General features: G+C 38.2%; 1 protein-coding gene and 1 long non-coding RNA gene across 3 annotated transcripts; one reads left to right on the top strand and one right to left on the bottom strand.

Annotated features, from left to right (window-relative positions):
• Nucleotides 1–644: 644 nt before the first annotated feature.
• LOC118703475 lies at nt 645–17,215 on the bottom strand. Its single transcript, XR_004983054.2, has 3 exons — nt 17,205–17,215; nt 17,059–17,064; nt 645–928 (listed from the first exon to the last, which is right to left on the bottom strand). It is a non-coding gene; the product is annotated as an uncharacterized LOC118703475 (long non-coding RNA).
• On the top strand, nt 1,586–16,336 carry CISD2 (CDGSH iron sulfur domain 2). Of its 2 annotated transcripts, XM_036410379.2 has the most exons (4): nt 1,619–1,759; nt 7,995–8,164; nt 13,421–13,635; nt 15,462–16,336. In XM_036410379.2, the coding sequence occupies exons 2-4, from the start codon at nt 8,080–8,082 to the stop codon at nt 15,549–15,551; spliced, it is 390 nt and encodes a 129-aa protein (XP_036266272.1). In that variant the 5' UTR covers nt 1,619–1,759; nt 7,995–8,079; the 3' UTR covers nt 15,552–16,336. The 2 variants fall into 2 exon arrangements, with proteins under 2 accessions (XP_036266268.1, XP_036266272.1); XM_036410375.2 differs by lacking the exon at nt 7,995–8,164 and having other exon boundaries at nt 1,586–1,759.
• Nucleotides 17,216–19,552: the final 2,337 nt, after the last annotated feature.

Here is a 19,552-nt window from a genome sequence, read left to right as displayed (position 1 = left end):
CTCCTCATGGTCTCTATGTGTGAGCAGAGATTAAAGGTAACTGCCAACAAAACAGAGGACAAGGATGTTTGAGATCATTATATTCAGGATAAGCTCTAGATTAGGGGTGTCGAACTCAATCAGAGAAGGGGCCAAAATCTAAAATCCAGCCTAAATCGCGGGCCGAATGGTTTACTGAACTGTCATTGTGATGGAAACGCAGCGGAGTGCAGTGATGACAGCGCGGTGCGGGCCACATTGCAAGGCCTGGCGGGACAGATTTGGCCCGCGGGCCTTGTGTTTGACACATGTGCTCTAGATCCTTTTTCCACCAAACCAAAGTACGGAAGCTCCCAAAAGGGAATCCTAATGTCAACACCAACCTTCTAATCATCACTTTGTATATCACTTTTATATTGCTCACCCTCATGAATGTGAACTGTATCTAAATATCTTCAAAGGATTTGAATTGTAATTGTACTTTGATAGTTTTGAATAGGGTGAAATGACATATAGTAAATTTATCTAGATTCCAATTAACTCTCTTACTGATGGTTATTTAGCCCATGACAATCACAAATTTAAATTTAAACAATCTAATGAAAAGCTGCTTTAAAAAGATTACTTCCCTTTCTCACTTTAAAATGAAAGTACAAAAGAAAAAGTAAAAAATGAACCGTATTTATTACAACTGGCTGTTAATATTAAGTCCTACAAAATGAAAACTGGACCATGCGCAGTTTTCGGTTCCTTACGTTGTTGGCAACTGAAATTCAGAACTGGTATGAGGGACTGAATTAAGATACAGGATAGACAACACTCAGTCAGCAAGCACATTACTTCGTATATTTTACATCAAAACATGAAAAAAAAGTCACGTCAAGGAAGGTGTTTGAAGAGAGTGAAGCTGTCTCCTTACGCCCCTCAATTTTTTTTAAAAAAATGTTAACTAAAATTGAGAGATCTTTATGGATACTTCAGATGGTATCACAAACCCTGCAACAAAATATAAAAGAAACCCTAAGGCTTTATGTTCTTTTATCACGTTCCCAGTTTTAGTTTCCCGAACAAAGATCTGATCTGCAGAAGGAACGGACAGGCCTGTCTCAGTGGGAAGAGCCTCGGGCCTCGGAGAGGAGGTGCAGGGCTGCACCAGGAAGCGTTTCAGTTGAGGTGGAACACACTAGCTGCTTTTTAAAAACCGGGCGTGCAGGTGAGGGAGCGGGAAAAGGCCCCGCGGAGGTGGGGTCCTCTGGGTGAGGATGCGTTCATGGAGCACCAGCCTTCCCCTGGGGAGGAGGCCGGCAGGGAGGAGGGTGGCAGAAGTAGAGAGCCTTCGGGGGAGCCACTTTTGAAAGGCGCTTTCAGATTACGAAGCGCACTCACAGGCTTTATGTCCTCCGACACAAAACCCTTTGGCTCACCTCCGGCGTCTACAGACGTAACTGGCCCCTCGCGAAGGACCGCTCCCAGTCCGGGCCCGAAGGGCCACTGCGGACCCGGTTCGCGGCTCCGAGCCCGCGGCCGCGCGCGCCCCCTCGGCGTCCAATAGGCGCGCACGTCACTCGCCCGCTGCCAATGGGCGCCGGGCAGCCCGCCGCCCGCCTCTCGCCTCTGCTCTCGGCGCAGGCGCCGCCGGGGCTCGGGGCTGGGGAGGAGCGGACGCTGCCGGTGAGGATGGTGCTGGAAAGCGTCGCCCGCATCGTGAAGGTGCAGCTCCCCGCGTACCTGAGGCGGCTCCCAGTCCCCGAGAGCATTAGCGGGTTTGCCCGGCTCACAGGTAACCCCCACCTTCAGGCCCGGCCCATCCCCGTGCGCGCCCCCAGGAGGCGTCTAAAAATCCGCGGGCCGAGGGCCGGGGCGGAGCTCGGCGAGTGGCGCGTGACCCCGTGACCCTGCGGCGCGTCGGCGCAGCCGCCGAGGGTCCCGTGCGCTGCTTCTGGGACCGGGCGGCCAGGCTCGGGGGCTCGTCCTCCCCGCTGTCCCCGTGCTCTTCCCGGGGAGATGTTTTTTCCCAGGGAATTGGGGAGCGGGCACCTGGCTCATCGTCCATCGCCATCGCCCTGTGGGCTGCTTGTTTTGTATCCCAGCCGCCGTGTGTGTGTGTGTGTGTGTGTGTGTGTGTGACATACACCGTATGTATAATACAGCTTTATTTAGTAAAAAAGTTAGAAATAGTCTCGTTCCCGTAGGGGGAGATGACCTGTCATGGGGCCATTTGAGGTCGCCCCCTGTTACCGTGGGCCTGGAGGCGGTTGTGATAACAAGTTGGAGGAAAGGTACATCAGCCAAAAAGGGTTCTAAAGCTAGCACGGTGGTCCGGATTTTAGAAAATGAAATTTAATTTCTATATGTAACATTATGTACTTACAAATAAATAAGTAGCTCACAATGCAGATTTCAAATCTAAAGGATGACATTTTCCAGAATGCAGGCAACACTTGGTAGATTTTGTTGAGTCTGAGTATTTCTGTGTGGGGTATTTGTAAACCAGACTGAGTGATTAGGATGTTGATTCGGCCAGAATTGGACTCTTGTTCTGAGTATCAGGATGTTAAGCATGTTTAATAATTTTGAGGTAAATAGGCTTGTTTAGCTTGTAGCAGTCTAGAGGTCTATGTTAACTGACTTAAAATGCAGCATTTGGAAGCCTCACTGGAAGATTTATTTTGTGTAGACCAAAAGACAACTAGGACTAATTTAGTGAAAATTATTTGGAGATGATTTCAGCTCCACTACAAGGAAGCTAAAACATTTTTTAATTAAGGAAAACTTTCCCCAAAAAAGTGATTTGGGAGATTAAAATAATAGTAATACATAAAAAGCAGAGTCTGGTGGGCATATAGATTTAGAGATCTTTGAGTTGTGGACAGAGTTCTGTAGATAAATGATTGTGAGATATTAACATTCTAGATGTTAAAGGATTTGGTAGAAAGCTTGTAATAGATTTAATGAAAACCCTGGTAATCAGATAATAAATATTAAACTTCTGAATATCAGAAGCCACATAAAAGTAACATAAAATGGTAAAACTATTTCAAATAAAGTGTTTATAAACATCAAAGTCTTATTTTGGTCCAAACAGTTTACTGGTATCTCGATAGAATTGCAGCAATTACGTAAAATCGTGTTTTTTCCCCTTTAATTATTTCTTTTACTTAAGCACTTTACTTATTTTTATGTATTCCTCATCTTGTTCTAACAGCTATTTGATCTTATTTTAGATTAACATCACAGTAGGCCTAACCATTCCCCTGCAACTGGAAAATTTGAATGTTTATATAAATATAAATATATGTATCTTTCATAATGATCAGTAGTAAGTAGCCCTCTACCAATACCAATTTTTTTTTAATTATACCTTAGGTATAATAATGACAGGTCAAAAGGATGTTACATTTTGTGACATTTGTTCCCAGTTGCTAACTTACTTTTTTAATATTTGCATAAGTTAACTGCTGAATTTTTAACAGTTAAGAAAAAAAAAAAAAGCCCTCTTACTCCTACCCCAATCCTGAATTATATGTGTTAATTCTGATGATGGATGGTAAGTACAGTGTTTTGTTTTTTTTTAAAGGATCCCTCTTGTCAACAAATATTTAATTACTTTACTATTAAAGGCATTAAGAAAACTCAACCTAAGTCTCTCCTTAAATCAATAATATATAGTAACTTCCTCTTTAAACCTTTAAATATTTAATTCAAGGATTGATTCTCAGAAACAATGACAACCCTGGTAAATATCTTTATAGTACATACTTAAGTCTCATTACAGTGTGTCTAGTTGTTTTTGTATTGCTTTTTTGTTTAGGAAACAAACATGTTTTTAATAGCTGCTTTATGAAAAGGGGGGGAAAAAAGTAGTCTGTTTCACTCTGGACAATGACACTGTAACAGTTGCAGACTCTGTTTTGAAGGCATTGAGGACAAGCAGTTTCCACTCTGAGTCTGCCCTTAAGAATCGAATGTAATAGCTAGTGACATTTGGCTCCCTTGAATGAGCTACTTAGAGAATCATACTTAGACTTTGTTGAAATAAAAATCTGAAAGGTAACTTTTCAGCAATTGTGTAAATGTCTAGGAGTCCAAAAGTATTTTCATTTTCTATCTATGACAATTAAGGCAAAAAAAAAGGTTACAGTTCACATTGTTGCCTGTTTTCCTTCCCTATTTAGATACAGCGGTTTAAAAAAAATGACTCTCATGATGACTCTGCATTCTTAGTAAATACTTGGAGATCCTTAATTACCCATTATCATGTAGTATTTACGGACAATCCTTACTTACCAGAGACGACTTATCTATTTTAGTTTAGGTCACATTTTTAAGACAGGCTTTTAAGATAAATTTATATGATTTTTGCCCTTTGAAAGTATAGTGTATCCTAATACTTTGACCTTTCAAAAGCTTTCCCTGTCATATAAACTTTTAAAATAGAACAATGAAAAACATCTTCCCATTCTAACGTCAGAAAACTACTCCTAGATCTAAAAGCTAGCTCGCTCAGTGGTAGAGCGTCGGTCTGTGGACTGAAAGGTCCCAGGTTCGATTCCGGGCAAGGGCATGTACATTGGTTGCGGGCACATCCCTGATAAGGAGTGTGCAAGAGGCAGCTGGTCGATGTTTCTCTCTCATCGACGTTTCTAGCTCTCTATCTCTCTCCCTTCCTCTCTGTAAAAAATCAATAAAATATATTTTAAAAAAATAAAAAAAATAAAAAAAATAAAAAAATAAAAGCTAGCTCTTAAATTTTAATATAGTTGTTCTTTCCCACTTAAATTAGTTTGCTTTAAAAGAAATGGTTTTGCTCCTAAAGGCAACCCCCCCCCCACACACACACACATACACACACAGTGAAACAGCTTTAAGGGCTTTAGCTCTATCTAGAAAGGACCAATTTTGAACAGAGAATTTAGAAGTGGGCCAGGGTTAATAACATATTTCCACAAGAAGACATAGAACATGTTCATAGTAGCCATGTTTATAATAGTCCCAAACTGGGGGCAATCCAAGTATCTACCAACAGGAGGATGGATAAACAAATTATGGTATATTCAGAGTGAAATACTGGTTAACAATGAAAAGGAATGAATTACTGATCCACTGATGAATCTCAAAAACTATAATGAGTGAAAAAAGCTTAGGTTATATAAATCAGTTGTGGAAGATAGACTAGAAAGGGGCAGGAGAATACTTCCTGGGGTGATAGAAATATTTTACACATTTTCAGCATAGGCTACAGGGTTGTATTGAATTGTCACAACCCAGAGCTAAACAAAAGTCAGTTTATTATATTTAAATTGTACCTTAGTTTTTTCTTTAAAAAAATGAACCCAAAGTGAGTTTTCTCAATAGGAAGGTATAATAAAACATTAATTTCCAACAAAAGGTTGCATTTATTAATAAAATAATAAAAGTTATTTCTGAAATATTGAATTTTATTTCAGAAAACTTTTTTTTGAGAACTCAGGAAAATATTTACATAGTTACTGTAAGTTATAAATGTCCCTCTCCCCCCATTAGACCAACTATAGTTAAAAGTAAGTTTAATTAAAGATGATATTAGTTAGCCTTTGTAGAGGACAATTTTGATCTCATTGAAACATTTTCTTTCATATAACTATTTTGCAATTTAAAATTCCTCAAGTCATCAGATATTTATTGAGTACTTACTATGGGCCAGGTAGTGTTCTTAAAACAATGACTCTGTTCTGTTCATAATAGTGGATGGAAAAAAAGATTTAAAACTTGATTATTTTATTTTATTTGCACTTAAGTCTTGAATAGTCTGTATTAGGTTCGAAGGTGTATGGTAAAGCCACCCATTGAAAATATTTTATGTTTATCTTTCTGAAGTTCAGAAATAGAAGTCATTTATGTGGCTTACTTGTAAATGATACATAAGAAAACAATATATAAAATTACCAGCAACCAAATTGCAATATTATTTTTATGGTAGCATATGCAACCCTTTGAAAGGGCAAAAACCCCCACAAAAATCCGCTAGTTTCTTAGAATATAGTTCTTCATTAAGACCCATGTGTGTCTGTCTGTATATACTTTTAAAAATGTTTTTGGCATTCAATTTGTTTATATGTCTTGATCAAGAATAGGGTGTGATAGCTAGCCCATCTACATAAAAGGTTGAATATATCCCCTCTTAATTTTATTTCTTCTGAGATAATTTCTTTTAACAATATCTAAAATTTCAGAAAATTGGTGTTATAAAATTGCTTGCTACTCAAGTTGCTTTTAAATAGTCTCTCTAGATTTTGTTTTTCTAATAGTGCTGATTCTTTTACTTGACCTTTTTAATCTTATTGTTTATCTTAATAATGGGAAATAGAATATAAAATGAGTATTAGAACCATGCTCAGTATTAATAATAAGTGTGTCTGATTTATTTTCTTTTCTAAAATATTAGAAACAGGTGATTTAAAAAAATTGGAAAAACCAATGGACGAAAAACTTGGGGGATGGGCAATGGAAAGATATGTACACATATAATACCTTAATAATAATAATAATAAATTGGAGCCTGGCTGGTGTGGCTTAATTGTTCAAGCACTGTCCCATGCACTGAGAGGTTGCCACTTGGATTCCAGGTCATGCTTAGATTGTGGGCTCAATCCCTGTGTGAGGTGTGCAGGAGGCAGCTCTAATGCGCGCGCGCTCTCTCGCTCTCTCTCGCTCGCTCGCGCACGCTCTCTCTCTCTCTCTCTCTCAGTGGGTGTCTTTTACTATCTTTCCCTGTGTTTGTGGGATGAGGGACCAAGGCAGTTGGCATCTTTTAGGCACTGCAGAGCTGCTTCCACATTGGAATTACTTTACTTTCCTTCAAAGAAAACTGTGTCTTCTTCCCTCCATCATTATCCCCTTTTGCTGGTATCTGTTGAACTTTAGTCTCTTCCTTACATTTTTTAAGGATGTTGATATCCTATTTTTTCCTTTCCTTTCCTTTACAATACTGCATGTTCTTCTCATGTTAAAGCTGCCCTTCATGTGTGTGTGTGTGTGTGTGTGTGTGTGTGTGTGTGTGTGTGTGTGTATATATATGTATTTAATTGAGGCCAGTACCTTCATACATCCAGATAATGAAACCAGAAATCTGGGAATCATGAAGAAGCTTCACTTCCTGTATTTACCTCATGATTCATACTTTTAGTCAGTTACCAAATCCTATTGATTTGAACTCCCTGTGCTAGCAGGTCTATGTTTCCAGGTGAGTGAGGGTTGATCACAGACCCACACTGAGATCCCAATAAAAGCTGTACACCATTTCCTCAGAAAATGCACACACAAGCACATCCACTATTATATTAGTCCTCTCTTTGCTTAATGGCCACTGCCTTAGTTTCAGCTCATGTTATTTTCTCTAGCCCTCTCTGCTTTTCCTTAATGTTTCTCACTAATCCATCTTCCATCTAATACCAATGTAATTTTATAAATGAACAATTTTTCAGTTACACTAATATTCAAATATTTCAGTGGTTCCCTTTTATGTTAGGACCTTCCATAGTCTGGCACTGGCTCATTTTTACAGTCCTCTTTCATTATATCCCAGCAATATTGTAGCACTTAGTTTCCTAAACTTTTCATATATGTCATATCTCTGTGCCTTTGCCTCTTCTGTTTCCTCTGTGTAGATGTGGCTCCTCTTCCCCTCTGCCTATATTTAGTCACTTTCAGAAACCTGTTTAGGTATCAAATCCTCCTCTTTGTTCAACCCTATCAAGAGTTAACCACTTTGTCACTGTGTTGCCTCCTCGTGAATACACATAGTACACAGTGCTATTATTCTTTTTATAGATCTGTATTCCATCCTAGGTGGAAAGCTCTTTTGGGGTAGGAACTGGACCGTGTCTTCTAATCTTTTCTAAAATGTATAACCTATAAGAGCAGGAACCTTATCTAACCATCAGCTGTATCCCCAGCACCTAGTGCAGTATTTGAAATGTGGTGGGTACTTGTGTTGTTGAACAAATAAATGAATTATTGTTATTCCTATTTTACAGACCAAAGAAACCTGGCTCCAAGTTTATGAAAATCTGGATTTATACAACAAATAAATTGTGAATTAGTTACTTGAAATCCTGCTCTATGCCAGGCACTGTAGTAAACACTGGGTATCTACAGACAAATAAGTCAGCTGCTGCACTTACATTTAGCACAGTATCTCCACATCGTAGGTACTTAATAATTATTTAGTAAAAAAGTGGAAAAATTATTTAACAATAGTATATTGATCAGATTTCTTCACTCAGAAATATTTCTTAAGCATTTAAATTGATGAAAGAACCCAGAAAGAAGGGATTGTATAAGAGCAAACTTTCTAGAATGATAGAAATACCCTATATTTTGATTTAGGTGGTGTTTGCAGGTCTATATAGTTGAAAAAATTATCAAGTTGAACACTTAACACACATTGAACAGGCTGAACACAAAGTTAAGCCTCAATATAAAATAAAATAAATTGAGCCAAGCATTATTTACACACCAAGGAGACAGTGGTGATGCAGACAAATCAGGCCCCTGTCCTTGTAGATCTTCTGTTGTGACGCGGGATATGATAGTTGGATATAGCCATTAAAGTTCATGTTACTAAAGGATACTAAAGAATTGGAAAATGTTTCTGATATAATATTAAGTGAAAAAATTATATAGACTGTATGGTCTATATCGTATGGTATCAATCTTGCTTTTTGTTTTTTAAGTATTTAAAGCATATCTTAAAAAAACACCCCAGAACATAGAAATATAAATGTTATTCTTGACTGGGGGGATTGAAAGTTACTTTTTTATACTCTAAATTTAAAAAAATAAATCCTATTTTTTATAATCTTAAAATAAAAATATACTGTACAAAATATGCATTATACCTAATAATAGGTAACAGTTTTTCCTTCATAGTATCGAAAATACCTGTAATAGCACAACGTATTTCAAACAAGTTCATAGGAAGTAGCTGGTCTTAAAAGTTTTTGTTTGATTTTTCTGTATTTCATATTTCTTTACTAAAATCAGCATTAATAAAGTAATTTTTAATTGAGCTTGATAGGCTGTATTATTTTTCTTTATAAAGCTCTTTTGTAGTTAAAATGAAGTTTATAATTAAGAAGCAGATTATACTAAAAATCTTACATAAGTTATTTTGTTGTCGGAGATAGTACAACCTTTCTTTACTATATATTACTGTTTTCGACCAGTGTGCTACAAGAATTTTTAAAACATGCAATAACTGACTAGTCAGGAATACTGACCTCTTTTCCTTAGATTGTAACCCTCCCCCCCCCAAAAGAAAAAACCCACCAGCCAATACAACAATAGTTGTCCAGTGTGAATAAATCAAAATGACACTCTTGCCCTAGCCAGTTTTGCTCAGTGGAGAGAGCGTTGGCCTGCAGACTGAAGGGTCCCCGGTTTGATTACGGTCGAGGGCATATGCCTGGGTTGCAGCTCGATCCCCAGTAAGAGGCGTGCAGGAGGCAGCTGATCAGTGATTCTCTCTCATTATTGATGTTTCTGTCTTCCCTCCTCTCTGAAATCAATAAAAGTATAGATATTTAAAAATCTATGTTAAGGTTTTCATCTTTACATTCTTTTGTTCTTGTTTTTTCATTCCCATCTTCACTTTATTTACTTTTTTTTTCTTGCTTTCTCCCCCATTCATTGACTTTTTGACTGAGTTATTTAACCTCTTTTGACTTTTTAATTTTGTAATATATAGTAGTATGATAATGTTATTCTACATTCAACAAACATCTATTCAATAACTATTTCAAGATACTGTACTGGATGTTGGGGCTAATCCTATCTAATAAAAGAGTAATTATGCAAATTAACCATCACTCCACTATACCCACAAGCCATGCCCACAAGCCATGCCCACCAGCCAATCAGAGCGAGTATGCAAATAAACCCAACCAAGAAGGGAGGCTTGGGTTTGCCCAGCAACAGAGGTAGCCAAGATTTCCACACACCCTGGCAGGCCCTGGCTCCGCTCCAGGCTACAAAGTTTCAATTGTAGAAGGTAAATAAATCCCAGATACCAGGGCCTCCGTTTGGGTTGCCAGGGGGCGTGGCTGGCCTGCAAACCACCACAGGCCCCTCACCCAGGCCACCTCATGTCCCAAGGGAACCCCACCCTGATCCAGGACACCCTTCAGGGCAAATCAGCTAGCCCCCACCCATGCACCGGATCTCTATCCTATCTAATAAAAGAGTAATATGCAGATTGACTGTCACTCCAACACTCAAGATGGCTGCCCCCATGTGGACACAAGATGGCCAGCAGGGGAAGGCAGTCAGGAGGGACCAGGCCTACAAGGGAGGGCAGTTGGAGGTGATCAACCCTGCAGGGGAGGGCAGTTAGGGGTGACCAGGCTGGCAGAGGAGGGAAGTTAGGCAAACAGGCTGGCAGGGGAGCAGTTAGACATTAATCAGGGTGGCATGGGAGTGGTTAGGGTGATCAGGCTGGCAGGCAGAAGCAGATAGGGGCAATCAGGAAGGCAGGCAGGTGAGCAGTCCTGGATTGTGGGAGGGATGTCCAACTGCCCTTTTAGGCCTGATCCCACCGAGGGGTCCCAGACTGGAGAGGGTACAAGCTGGGCTGAGGGACAATCTCCCAGCCCCCATGCACGAATTTTGTGCACCAGGCCTCTAGTATTCATATAAGGTAATTGCCTGATCTAGAAAATAAGTGTAAATAAATACTTTAATGTGATGAATAAGAAAGGGACTGTCATTTATACTCTACATTATTCATTCAGTAAGTCATTCATTAAACATTTTTTTAGAAGCCTACTTTGTTCCAGAAGAGTAGTAGCACTGCTCTTCTTCTTACAGGCTTATGGAAGACAGCTTTATAAATAGATAACCATTTATACTAATAAAATGGTAATATGCTAATTAGACCAGATAGACCGGACATCTTTCGGATGACCTTCCAAACATCCTGACTATCTCCCAGGGCCAGGGCTGTGCTGCCTGAGGTCCCAGGTGCCTGCAGCCGTCCCGAGTGGCATTGCCCAGAGGAGGGAAGCCTGGGTCTTGGGTGCAGAGGCTGAGGCAGAGACAGGGGCAATTAGGCAGGCAGGCAAGTGGTTAGGAACCAGCGGTCTGGATTGTGAGGATGCAGGACGGGCTGAGGGACCCCCATCATGTGCATAAATTTTGTGCACCGAGCCTCTCTATATATAAAAGCTTAAGCAATCATCCAACCAGACACACAATGACCACCAGGGGACAGATGCTCAACGCAGGAGCTGTAGAGCTGCAGTGACTTGGCAGCTGCGTTCTCAGGTGATGCACCCAGAACCAGAGATGTCAGCCGGTTTCAGCCCCATCTCCGCAGGCCTGGCCTAGGGATCCATGCACCTGGCCTCTAATAGTGTGATAAAAGAACATGAGGAAAAGGTCTTGGGAACACGTTAGGAAGTGATTAATTTTGCTTTGTGAATTAAAGACTTCTGGAGGAGGCAGTAGTTGATCTTAGTCTTAAAGCGTTTACCCAAATGAGCCAAAGATTAGAGATAGGCTTGGCAAACAGAAGGACTTATGGTACTCATGCAGAGAACACGAAGACTGCTACTTGGTAACAGCTTTGGGGTGGCTTCAAGCACTTAAGTGATGAGATGTTTGTGAGATGAAGCTGTCAAAGTAGCCTTGCCATGCTATAGAGTTGTGCTTATAGAAACAATGGTTTATTGCAGCACCATCCAAAAAATTTTTGTGATGATGGAAATCTCTGTGCTGGTAACTTCAGTAGCAATTTAGGCACATGTGTGGCTGTTAAGCTGCTGAAATGTGACTAATGTGTCTTAGAAACTGGATTCTGAGTTTTACTTAATTTTAATTATTTTAATATTCACACCTGTGTTTTAATTATTTTTTTTACTTTGTGTATTTTATGATGCTTTGACATCTGGGGCCCTTTTTGGCCTTGGAGAACCTGCCCCTCCCAGGACTAGCTAATTCCCAAAGATAATAAACAACTTCCCTGTGGAGCTCACCTTTCATATGCAAATCAACCAATCCAAAGCTTATACCTTACCCTACCACCTGAATCTAAATCACCCACCAGGATTTCCCTTACCCCAAATCACCCTGAGTCAGGCATGAAACAACTAGACCATCTCAATAGCTGAGAGCCCACTGAAATTATTCACTCCTAAACTGTTTACTCTGCCCCACCTTACTGTTTCCTGGAAGCCACAAAAAAGACTTGTGCCCAAGCTTCCCTGCCATCTTCCACCTGATCAACTCTGGTACTTTCCCCTGTGTCCTGTGTGGCATGGTATGTCCCCTCCTATTGGTAACTGTAAGTAATAAGCTTTTCTTTCAAGGCAGTTGTGTCTCTGTCAACAAAATCTCCGGTACGAATCAAAGCAGTCTGGCTAGTGGCTACTAGGTATATTGTACAGCACAGATATATCGTATATTATAGATAGGCCTGTCCCTCCCAAGAAGCGGTTCTTATTCATTTCTAGAAGTTTAATTAATGAAAGGATCTGTATGGAATGTTTCCACTTTGGTTATGAAAATAGAATAGCCAGCATGACAGGTAAGATCCTTATCCTCACAAAGCTTCATTTTGGTGACTAAAAGATTACACCCTCTGCCATTTCTTCCATTTCTTCCTACTAAATATTTTTACATAGTGCTTAGAAAAGGACCCGATAGGCCCTGGAGGAAGGATGTCAAATGATAACTCTGTAAGGACAGAAAGGATTCCCTGGACACTAACCAATATTTGACAAGAACATGCTAAAATGTTTATCTTACTTTCGGTGTGTTTATGTCACTTTTATTTCCTGTGCTCCAGAATGATGCTGAGAACTAAAGAAGGCACTTGAAGAACACTTATGGAATAAGATGTATCTAACAATGAGAATATTTCATATACAAAAATTTTAATTAGTTTTTTAAAATAGTAGCTTTTACACAACATCTAGTGTTTCTTTAGGAATCACTATGCCTTACCAAAAAATGTAAAGCATTGAAACTAAAAAGTTAAAACATGTTCTCTCTGAAACTATGTATGAATGGTAAAGTACAGATATTCTGTTGTATGCTTTTAAATATTGTAGAGATATTTTCTAAACCTCTAAAATATATCACATATTGAATTCGGTTTATAATTATGGGTCATATTTCTTGAAAAGTAAATAATGATAAACATGAATATATTAGGATTATGACAGAATATTTGATGTAGGACCTCTCTCTGAAAATTTTGTTTTCCGTTTCACAAGTCTCAAATGAGCCCACAAATGAAACAAGGCAGTTCTCGGTAAAGGCGGCTTGACTGACTGATTCATGGTCTCAAAGATAAATATTTAAGAAAGTAAAGAAAAGTAAAGAATAATCTGCTCGAGGATGAGACATGCTATTGGGAATTCTACTGCGAGAGCACTGCAGACTGACACATGTGCATGTTTAGTTTCAGAATGGCTTCGGTTATTGCCTTTCCTGGGTGTGCTTGCACTACTTGGCTACCTTGCAGTTCGTCCATTCCTCCCAAAGAAAAAACAACAGAAGGATAGTTTGATTAATCTTAAAATACAAAAGGAAAATCCCAAAGTGGTGAATGAAATAAACATTGAAGATTTGTGTCTTACTAAAGCAGCTTACTGTAGATGTTGGCGTTCTAAGACGGTAAGATGTCCATTTATATATACATTAAAATTTTGTGTGATTAAAATGTTTTCCTTCTGAAATCCTTAAGTTTGAGGTTCTGTGAGATGAGATGTATTACTATAGTGTGTGTTACTGAAAGTCTGAATTCCTAAATTAAAGTTTGTGTTTTATGATCCATACTATCTGCATCAGGAAAGTTAGAGCAGTAGGGAAGAATAAAGATCTGATGTTTTCGCAATTAGCTAAAGTAACATAGTTCAAAATACACCTATGAGAGAGGACATAGGTTTAGTGGAAGAATTTAAGCTTTGGAGTCTGAATAGTGGTTAAATCTGATGTCTGCCACTTATAGTATGACTTTGGGCAAGTTACTTAATCTTTAATCTCTGATTTTTAATTCTGATAATTTATCAACATCACATTTTCAAGGATTCAGTGAGATGATGTATGTACAGTGCTTTATATTATGAGCTAGTAAATGTCTTGATGAGATCTGTTCTACTTTAATCATAGGTTATTTGAGGTTTTACAGAGAGGAAGAGAGAGAGAGAGAGAGAGAGAGAGAGAGAGAGCGCGCACACGCACGCGCGCGAGCTAGAAACATTGATGAGAGAGAAACATCGACCAGCTGCCTCTTGCACACCCCCTACTGGGGATGTGCCCGCAACCAATGTACATGCCCTTGACCGGAATCGAACCTGGGACCTTTCAGTCTGCAGACCGACGCTCTACCACTGAGCCAAACCGGCTTCGGCAGGTTATTTGAGATTTTAAGTACAATAATGTTTATCACATCATCCTTTAATAGCAAAGTGTTAGAAACAATCTAGAATCTGATAATAGAGGAATGATTAAAGTATGGTGTAATAAAAATGATGGTGTGCCCAGCCAGTGTGGCTAAGTGGTCCAGTGTTGACCTATGAACCTAGAGGTCATGGGTTTGATTCCTAGTCAGGGCGCATACCCTGCTTTCAGGCTCGATGCTTAGTAGGTTGTGTGCAGGAGGCAATTGATGTTGATGTTTCTCATTAATTTTTCTATCTCTTTCCTTTCCTCTCTAAAATCAGTAAAAGCATTTTTTTTTTATATGATGGGGTATTAGGAATCCACTACAAATCATGTTTTGAAGAATATTTAATGGCATGAAAGCATAATACAAGACAAGTATATTACAGTTTTTTAAAAATGTTTTTATTGATTTTTTGAGAGAGAGGAATGGAGAGGGAGAGAGGAGAGAAAGGGAGAGAAATCAAAACGTGGGCATGTTCCCTAACCGGGAGTTGAACTTGTGACCTTTCTGTGCATGGGATGATGCTCAACCAACTGAGCCACGTGGCCAGCTTATTACAGTTTTTTTTTTTTTAAATAAAAACGAATACACAATAAATGCAGAGGGAAAATATGCTAAAATATTCATTGTTACCTGAGAGTGAATTTTAAAAACTATTTTAAATTTCTCAAAAATTTTATAATATGCGTTTTATATAAAGATATTATAAAAGTATTTTGAGTTTAAATTACATTCTTTTTAAATTTAAGAAAACGAATAAGTGAGTTCAAAAATTTAGAGCTCCACAGAGGAGAGCTTATTATCACCTTCTAAACATGTTTTATTGCCTCATATGGAATCATCCAAACTGTTTACTTAAAATCTACACCAAATACTGAATTAACTATTTAAAATTGTTAGGTATGAGAATGGAGTCAGGTTAGGTATAGAATACATCTATTACTCAGGCAAACTATCTGATGTGTTATTTTCGTTTTCCAAAGTAATGTACATTTCACAAATATTTCTACTTAAATCATTTAAAATAACACTTGTAATTCTTTTTCCTTTCTAGTTTCCTGCCTGTGATGGTTCACATAATAAACACAATGAATTAACAGGAGACAATGTGGGCCCACTAATACTGAAGAAGAAAGAAGTATAATAGTAATGAATTAGGATTGAATTGTGTGCTGTAAAATCTTATAATGATATCTTTTAATTTTTTGTGTATAGATCTTTCAAATGGTGGTCTTAATTACTACTAGTAGTGGAGTAATTATTTCTGCCAATTTATTTTCTTGCTACACTACTGTTTATATTTGATAGTTCATATATTCAATCATATAGAAATTAAATTGTGAACCCTTTTATTCTGACTTCAAAGAATTAATGTATTTTCCTCCAATAAAACCAACACTTCTGATTTTAACTAACTGAGGAAATATCTAAGTCTGGGCAATAGGTCCCAAACTATTTCTTTGAAAACCAATATTTTCAATAGAATATATAATTTATAATTTTCTCCCTACTCTATTAAACATATTATCTTTCCGTTTTCTTCTGTTTTGATCATTTGAAGGACTTGTTTCTTTTTCAGCCTTCCACGCGCCATTCTTTTTTAGATCAATACGAAAAACATTGCTCTTAAGGATTACTTGTATTTTCAAAGAGATAAACTCTGCTTTAGAGAGATTGTTGTCTAGTAAATATAAATATCCCAATTTCAGGGAAGATGTGAACTGGATATAAAATGTTCCAACAAGGAGCACTTATTTACATTATAAAAGTTTGTTTACTTTATAGTGGGCTTGTTTGCCTCTGTTTAGGTATATTGTGTATCTTGAACTATTTGACTCACTGACAGGGTGGGGTGGGGTGGCAAGAACACTTATATCTAAACTCATGAGCTGCTGAAATTTGAAGGTCAATGAGAAATAAACATTTTTTAAAAAGTTCAGTGGTCAAAATTGTATTTATATGAACATTTTCCTCTTTGTAACAGTGGAAGCCAATAAAACAGAATACAAAAAGTTTGCAAAATAAACTTACCAGAGTTTTAAAACTTTTGTAATTTTTAAGCGTAAGAGTCTGTTAGTTTCATCTTATACTGTATTACAGTTATTATATTATTAGCTATTCTAAGTCTGTCTATTAAAGGTAGAATCCAGTCAGCACCCTATGCCTTCATTGTAAGTGGAGAAGGTTTGGGGGCAGACATGTAACTCTTCTAATCATAAAGTTATTGAGCACTTAATGTATCAGACACTGCACTGAGCAGGGTACCTGAGATTTTAATTTATTACATGCAATGACAATAGGTTCTGTTGTGTGATCTTGACTTTCACATAACATCAGGAATTTTATTTATTTATTTATTTTTTAAATTTTTTTTTTTTTTTTTTTTTTTTTTTAATTTAACAGCAGGAATTTTAAAGTTAGGGTTAGTAATGTAGTTTTGGTTTTGAGAAGTTTTAGAAGGTATAAATCCAAAATTGTTGTTGCTCTTTCCTCTCCTCACCTGTGTGGAGAGACAAATATAAAACTGTTCTCACTTTGGTTCTGGGTATTATTTCCTGAAACCTCTTCAACAACCCTGAAGGGATTTCTCTTTCAGGTTATCCAATTATTTTCACATAGTTGATCACAAAACTGGGAAGTACCCTCCTCACCAAAAGCTTAAATAGCCTGGTCTGTGGTCATGAAATGCTCTTCTTTAAATGTTTCTCAGTAACTCACAGCAAAGTTTTAGCACATGTCCTAGTGGTTCCCATACTTAGATTTCATAGAAGAGAAAGTTTCCTAAAAATGTGGAGACTAAAATTGAAATTATTAATTTTAAATTTTGTCAAGTAAGAACATTTACAAAATTGAGAACAAATGATCTCGTAAAAGGTAATTTTAACACTCTGAAAGAAGGTATACTCTCAATAAAGTTTCCTTCCACATTTTTAATTGTTTAAATACAGTGTATGTTGAACAATTTAAATATGTTGAAGAATTATACCCAAATATTTTTCCCACCTGTGCAAATTTTTCAGAAGCCTGGGGCTGGTAGCAAGCTGTTGTTTTAATAATATTATGCATTATGATCAGTTGCTGTCACTTCCTCTTGTAAATTCACAGAATTCCATCATGTCTTCCTTTAAAAAATAGACATCTAATAAGCAACTGCATCTGAATTAATACAACACAAGATAACTTAGCTCTTGAAATACTTATCTTGGGTTTCTAAAACCTCCAAGAACAGCTCTGTTTATTAAAGTAGTCCTCATGTGATTATTTTGACTACTTCTTACCCAGGGAGCTACTCATTGCCTTACTCAGCAAATGATCACCACCATTACATAAGCAGGTGTTCAAAACTGTTGAGCAGGCTTCAGGTATTAATGATTCATTCTTATGGATAATTAAGCAAGTTGTATTATGAAAAGCACATTACAAATCAGCTTTGAATTCAATACCTCATCTGATGATTCATTAAATTGCTTTTGTATTTTGTTACCTAATTTGTTAATAAGTTTAAGCAAAGCCAATTAAGCCAACTGCTGATCTATATAGTTATACTTTCCTTATATGGTCTTCCTTTAGAAATGTGCTTTCGGATTCTTCTGCAAAGAGAGTTTTACTTTTTCAAAACTCTGTTGTTCAACAGGTTCTTAAATTATGGTGGATATTTTATTTACTAGTGACCATAAGCATCTAACTAGTTGCACTTCATTCAGATTGCAGTTGTGGCAGCATCACTAATCTGGAGAAGGCCAGGAGAGATGTACTAGTAATGCACATGTACTTTATTCAGAAATGAATGCCTCAGGTCCTCCACAGTCTCCTTTTTCTATATCACACCTGATTCTAACATGTTTGGTTATCTAATTTCTTCTGGACAAATCACAGGTATCTACAGGGTCCTGTGAGAGGTAGGGAAACAACAAAAAGTGACAGCTGACTGCAGGGGAGGAGGAAACCAAAAAGAAATTTTAATATGAAAAGCTTAGCACCTCAAGACCATTTAATAGAGGATCCTGCACACCACAGTTCCATCAAAATATACAAGTCATGTTTGATGATGAATATGAATCAAGAAAATACTATATGATGTTTAAAATATGCTTATTTTAGAAAGGAAGGGAGAGGAAGGGAAACAGAGAGAGGGAAAGAGAAAGCATTGATCTAAGAAACACCAACTGTTGCCTCCTGCACCCACAGCCTGAGTATGTGCCCTGACCAGGAATCGAACCGGTGACCTTTTGGTGCACAAGATAATGTTTAACCACATTGGCCTGGTCAATACTATATGGCATTAAGAAGGTAGGATATGTGTTGTATTTGATGATTCCAGTTTCCACTTGAAATAGTTAGTGCTTACAGTGATACATCCTGGCCCTAGCTGGTTTGGCTCAGTGGACAGAGCAATGGCCTGCAGAATTGAAGGTTCCGGGTTTGATTCTGGCCAAGGGCACATGTCCGGGTTGCAGGATCAGTACCCAGTGGGGGGGACGGGGTGTGTGTGCAGGAGGTAGCCAATCAATGATTCTCATCATTGATGTTTCTATCCCTCTCCCTCCCTGAAATAAGAATATATTTTTTAAAAAATAAAGTGGTATATCCTGGCTGAAAATTAGTGCAGGAAATAGCTTGACCCATTCCTGATATTTGGAAGCTCTTCATAGGAAGTTTTTCCATTCAACAAACATTTTTTATTTCATGACTAATTCATTACAAAATTTAATTTGTTAAAGTATGAGGAAAACTAAATAAAGGAATAGTGATTTAAACCACATGAATTGTGTTAGGTGACCACCTCCTCATCAGAGGATTGCAATCACATTTAAAAACCTCTCAGCTGCAGTTCACAGACTGCCTCATGGCCTTGCTGGCCCTTTGCACGGAGGCTGGAATGCAGAGGACTCCATGGCTGTTCTTGGATTGGTTGGTTTATTGTTTTAGCTGTGCTGCATCATCAGAGGTTGGGCCTTGAAAGACATTGAAAATCTGTTAGAAGCATATTTATATCTTCCAATCAGAGGCCAACCAAGCCATCACACCCCATGGCTATCACCTGCAGAGGGAGGTGACCATTGGCAGGGAATGGAGGGAGGAGCATTGCATAGCTGGCAAGCAGTGGCTGCGGTGGAGGTGGGGCCAGCTGTCTGCAGCCAGGGG

Source organism: Pipistrellus kuhlii, unplaced genomic scaffold (genome assembly GCF_014108245.1).
Source record: "Pipistrellus kuhlii isolate mPipKuh1 unplaced genomic scaffold, mPipKuh1.p scaffold_m20_p_1, whole genome shotgun sequence".
Classification (NCBI taxonomy): domain Eukaryota; kingdom Metazoa; phylum Chordata; class Mammalia; order Chiroptera; family Vespertilionidae; genus Pipistrellus; species Pipistrellus kuhlii.
Note: the sequence above shows the minus strand (reverse complement) of the source record. Positions and strands in the feature narration are given on the sequence as shown.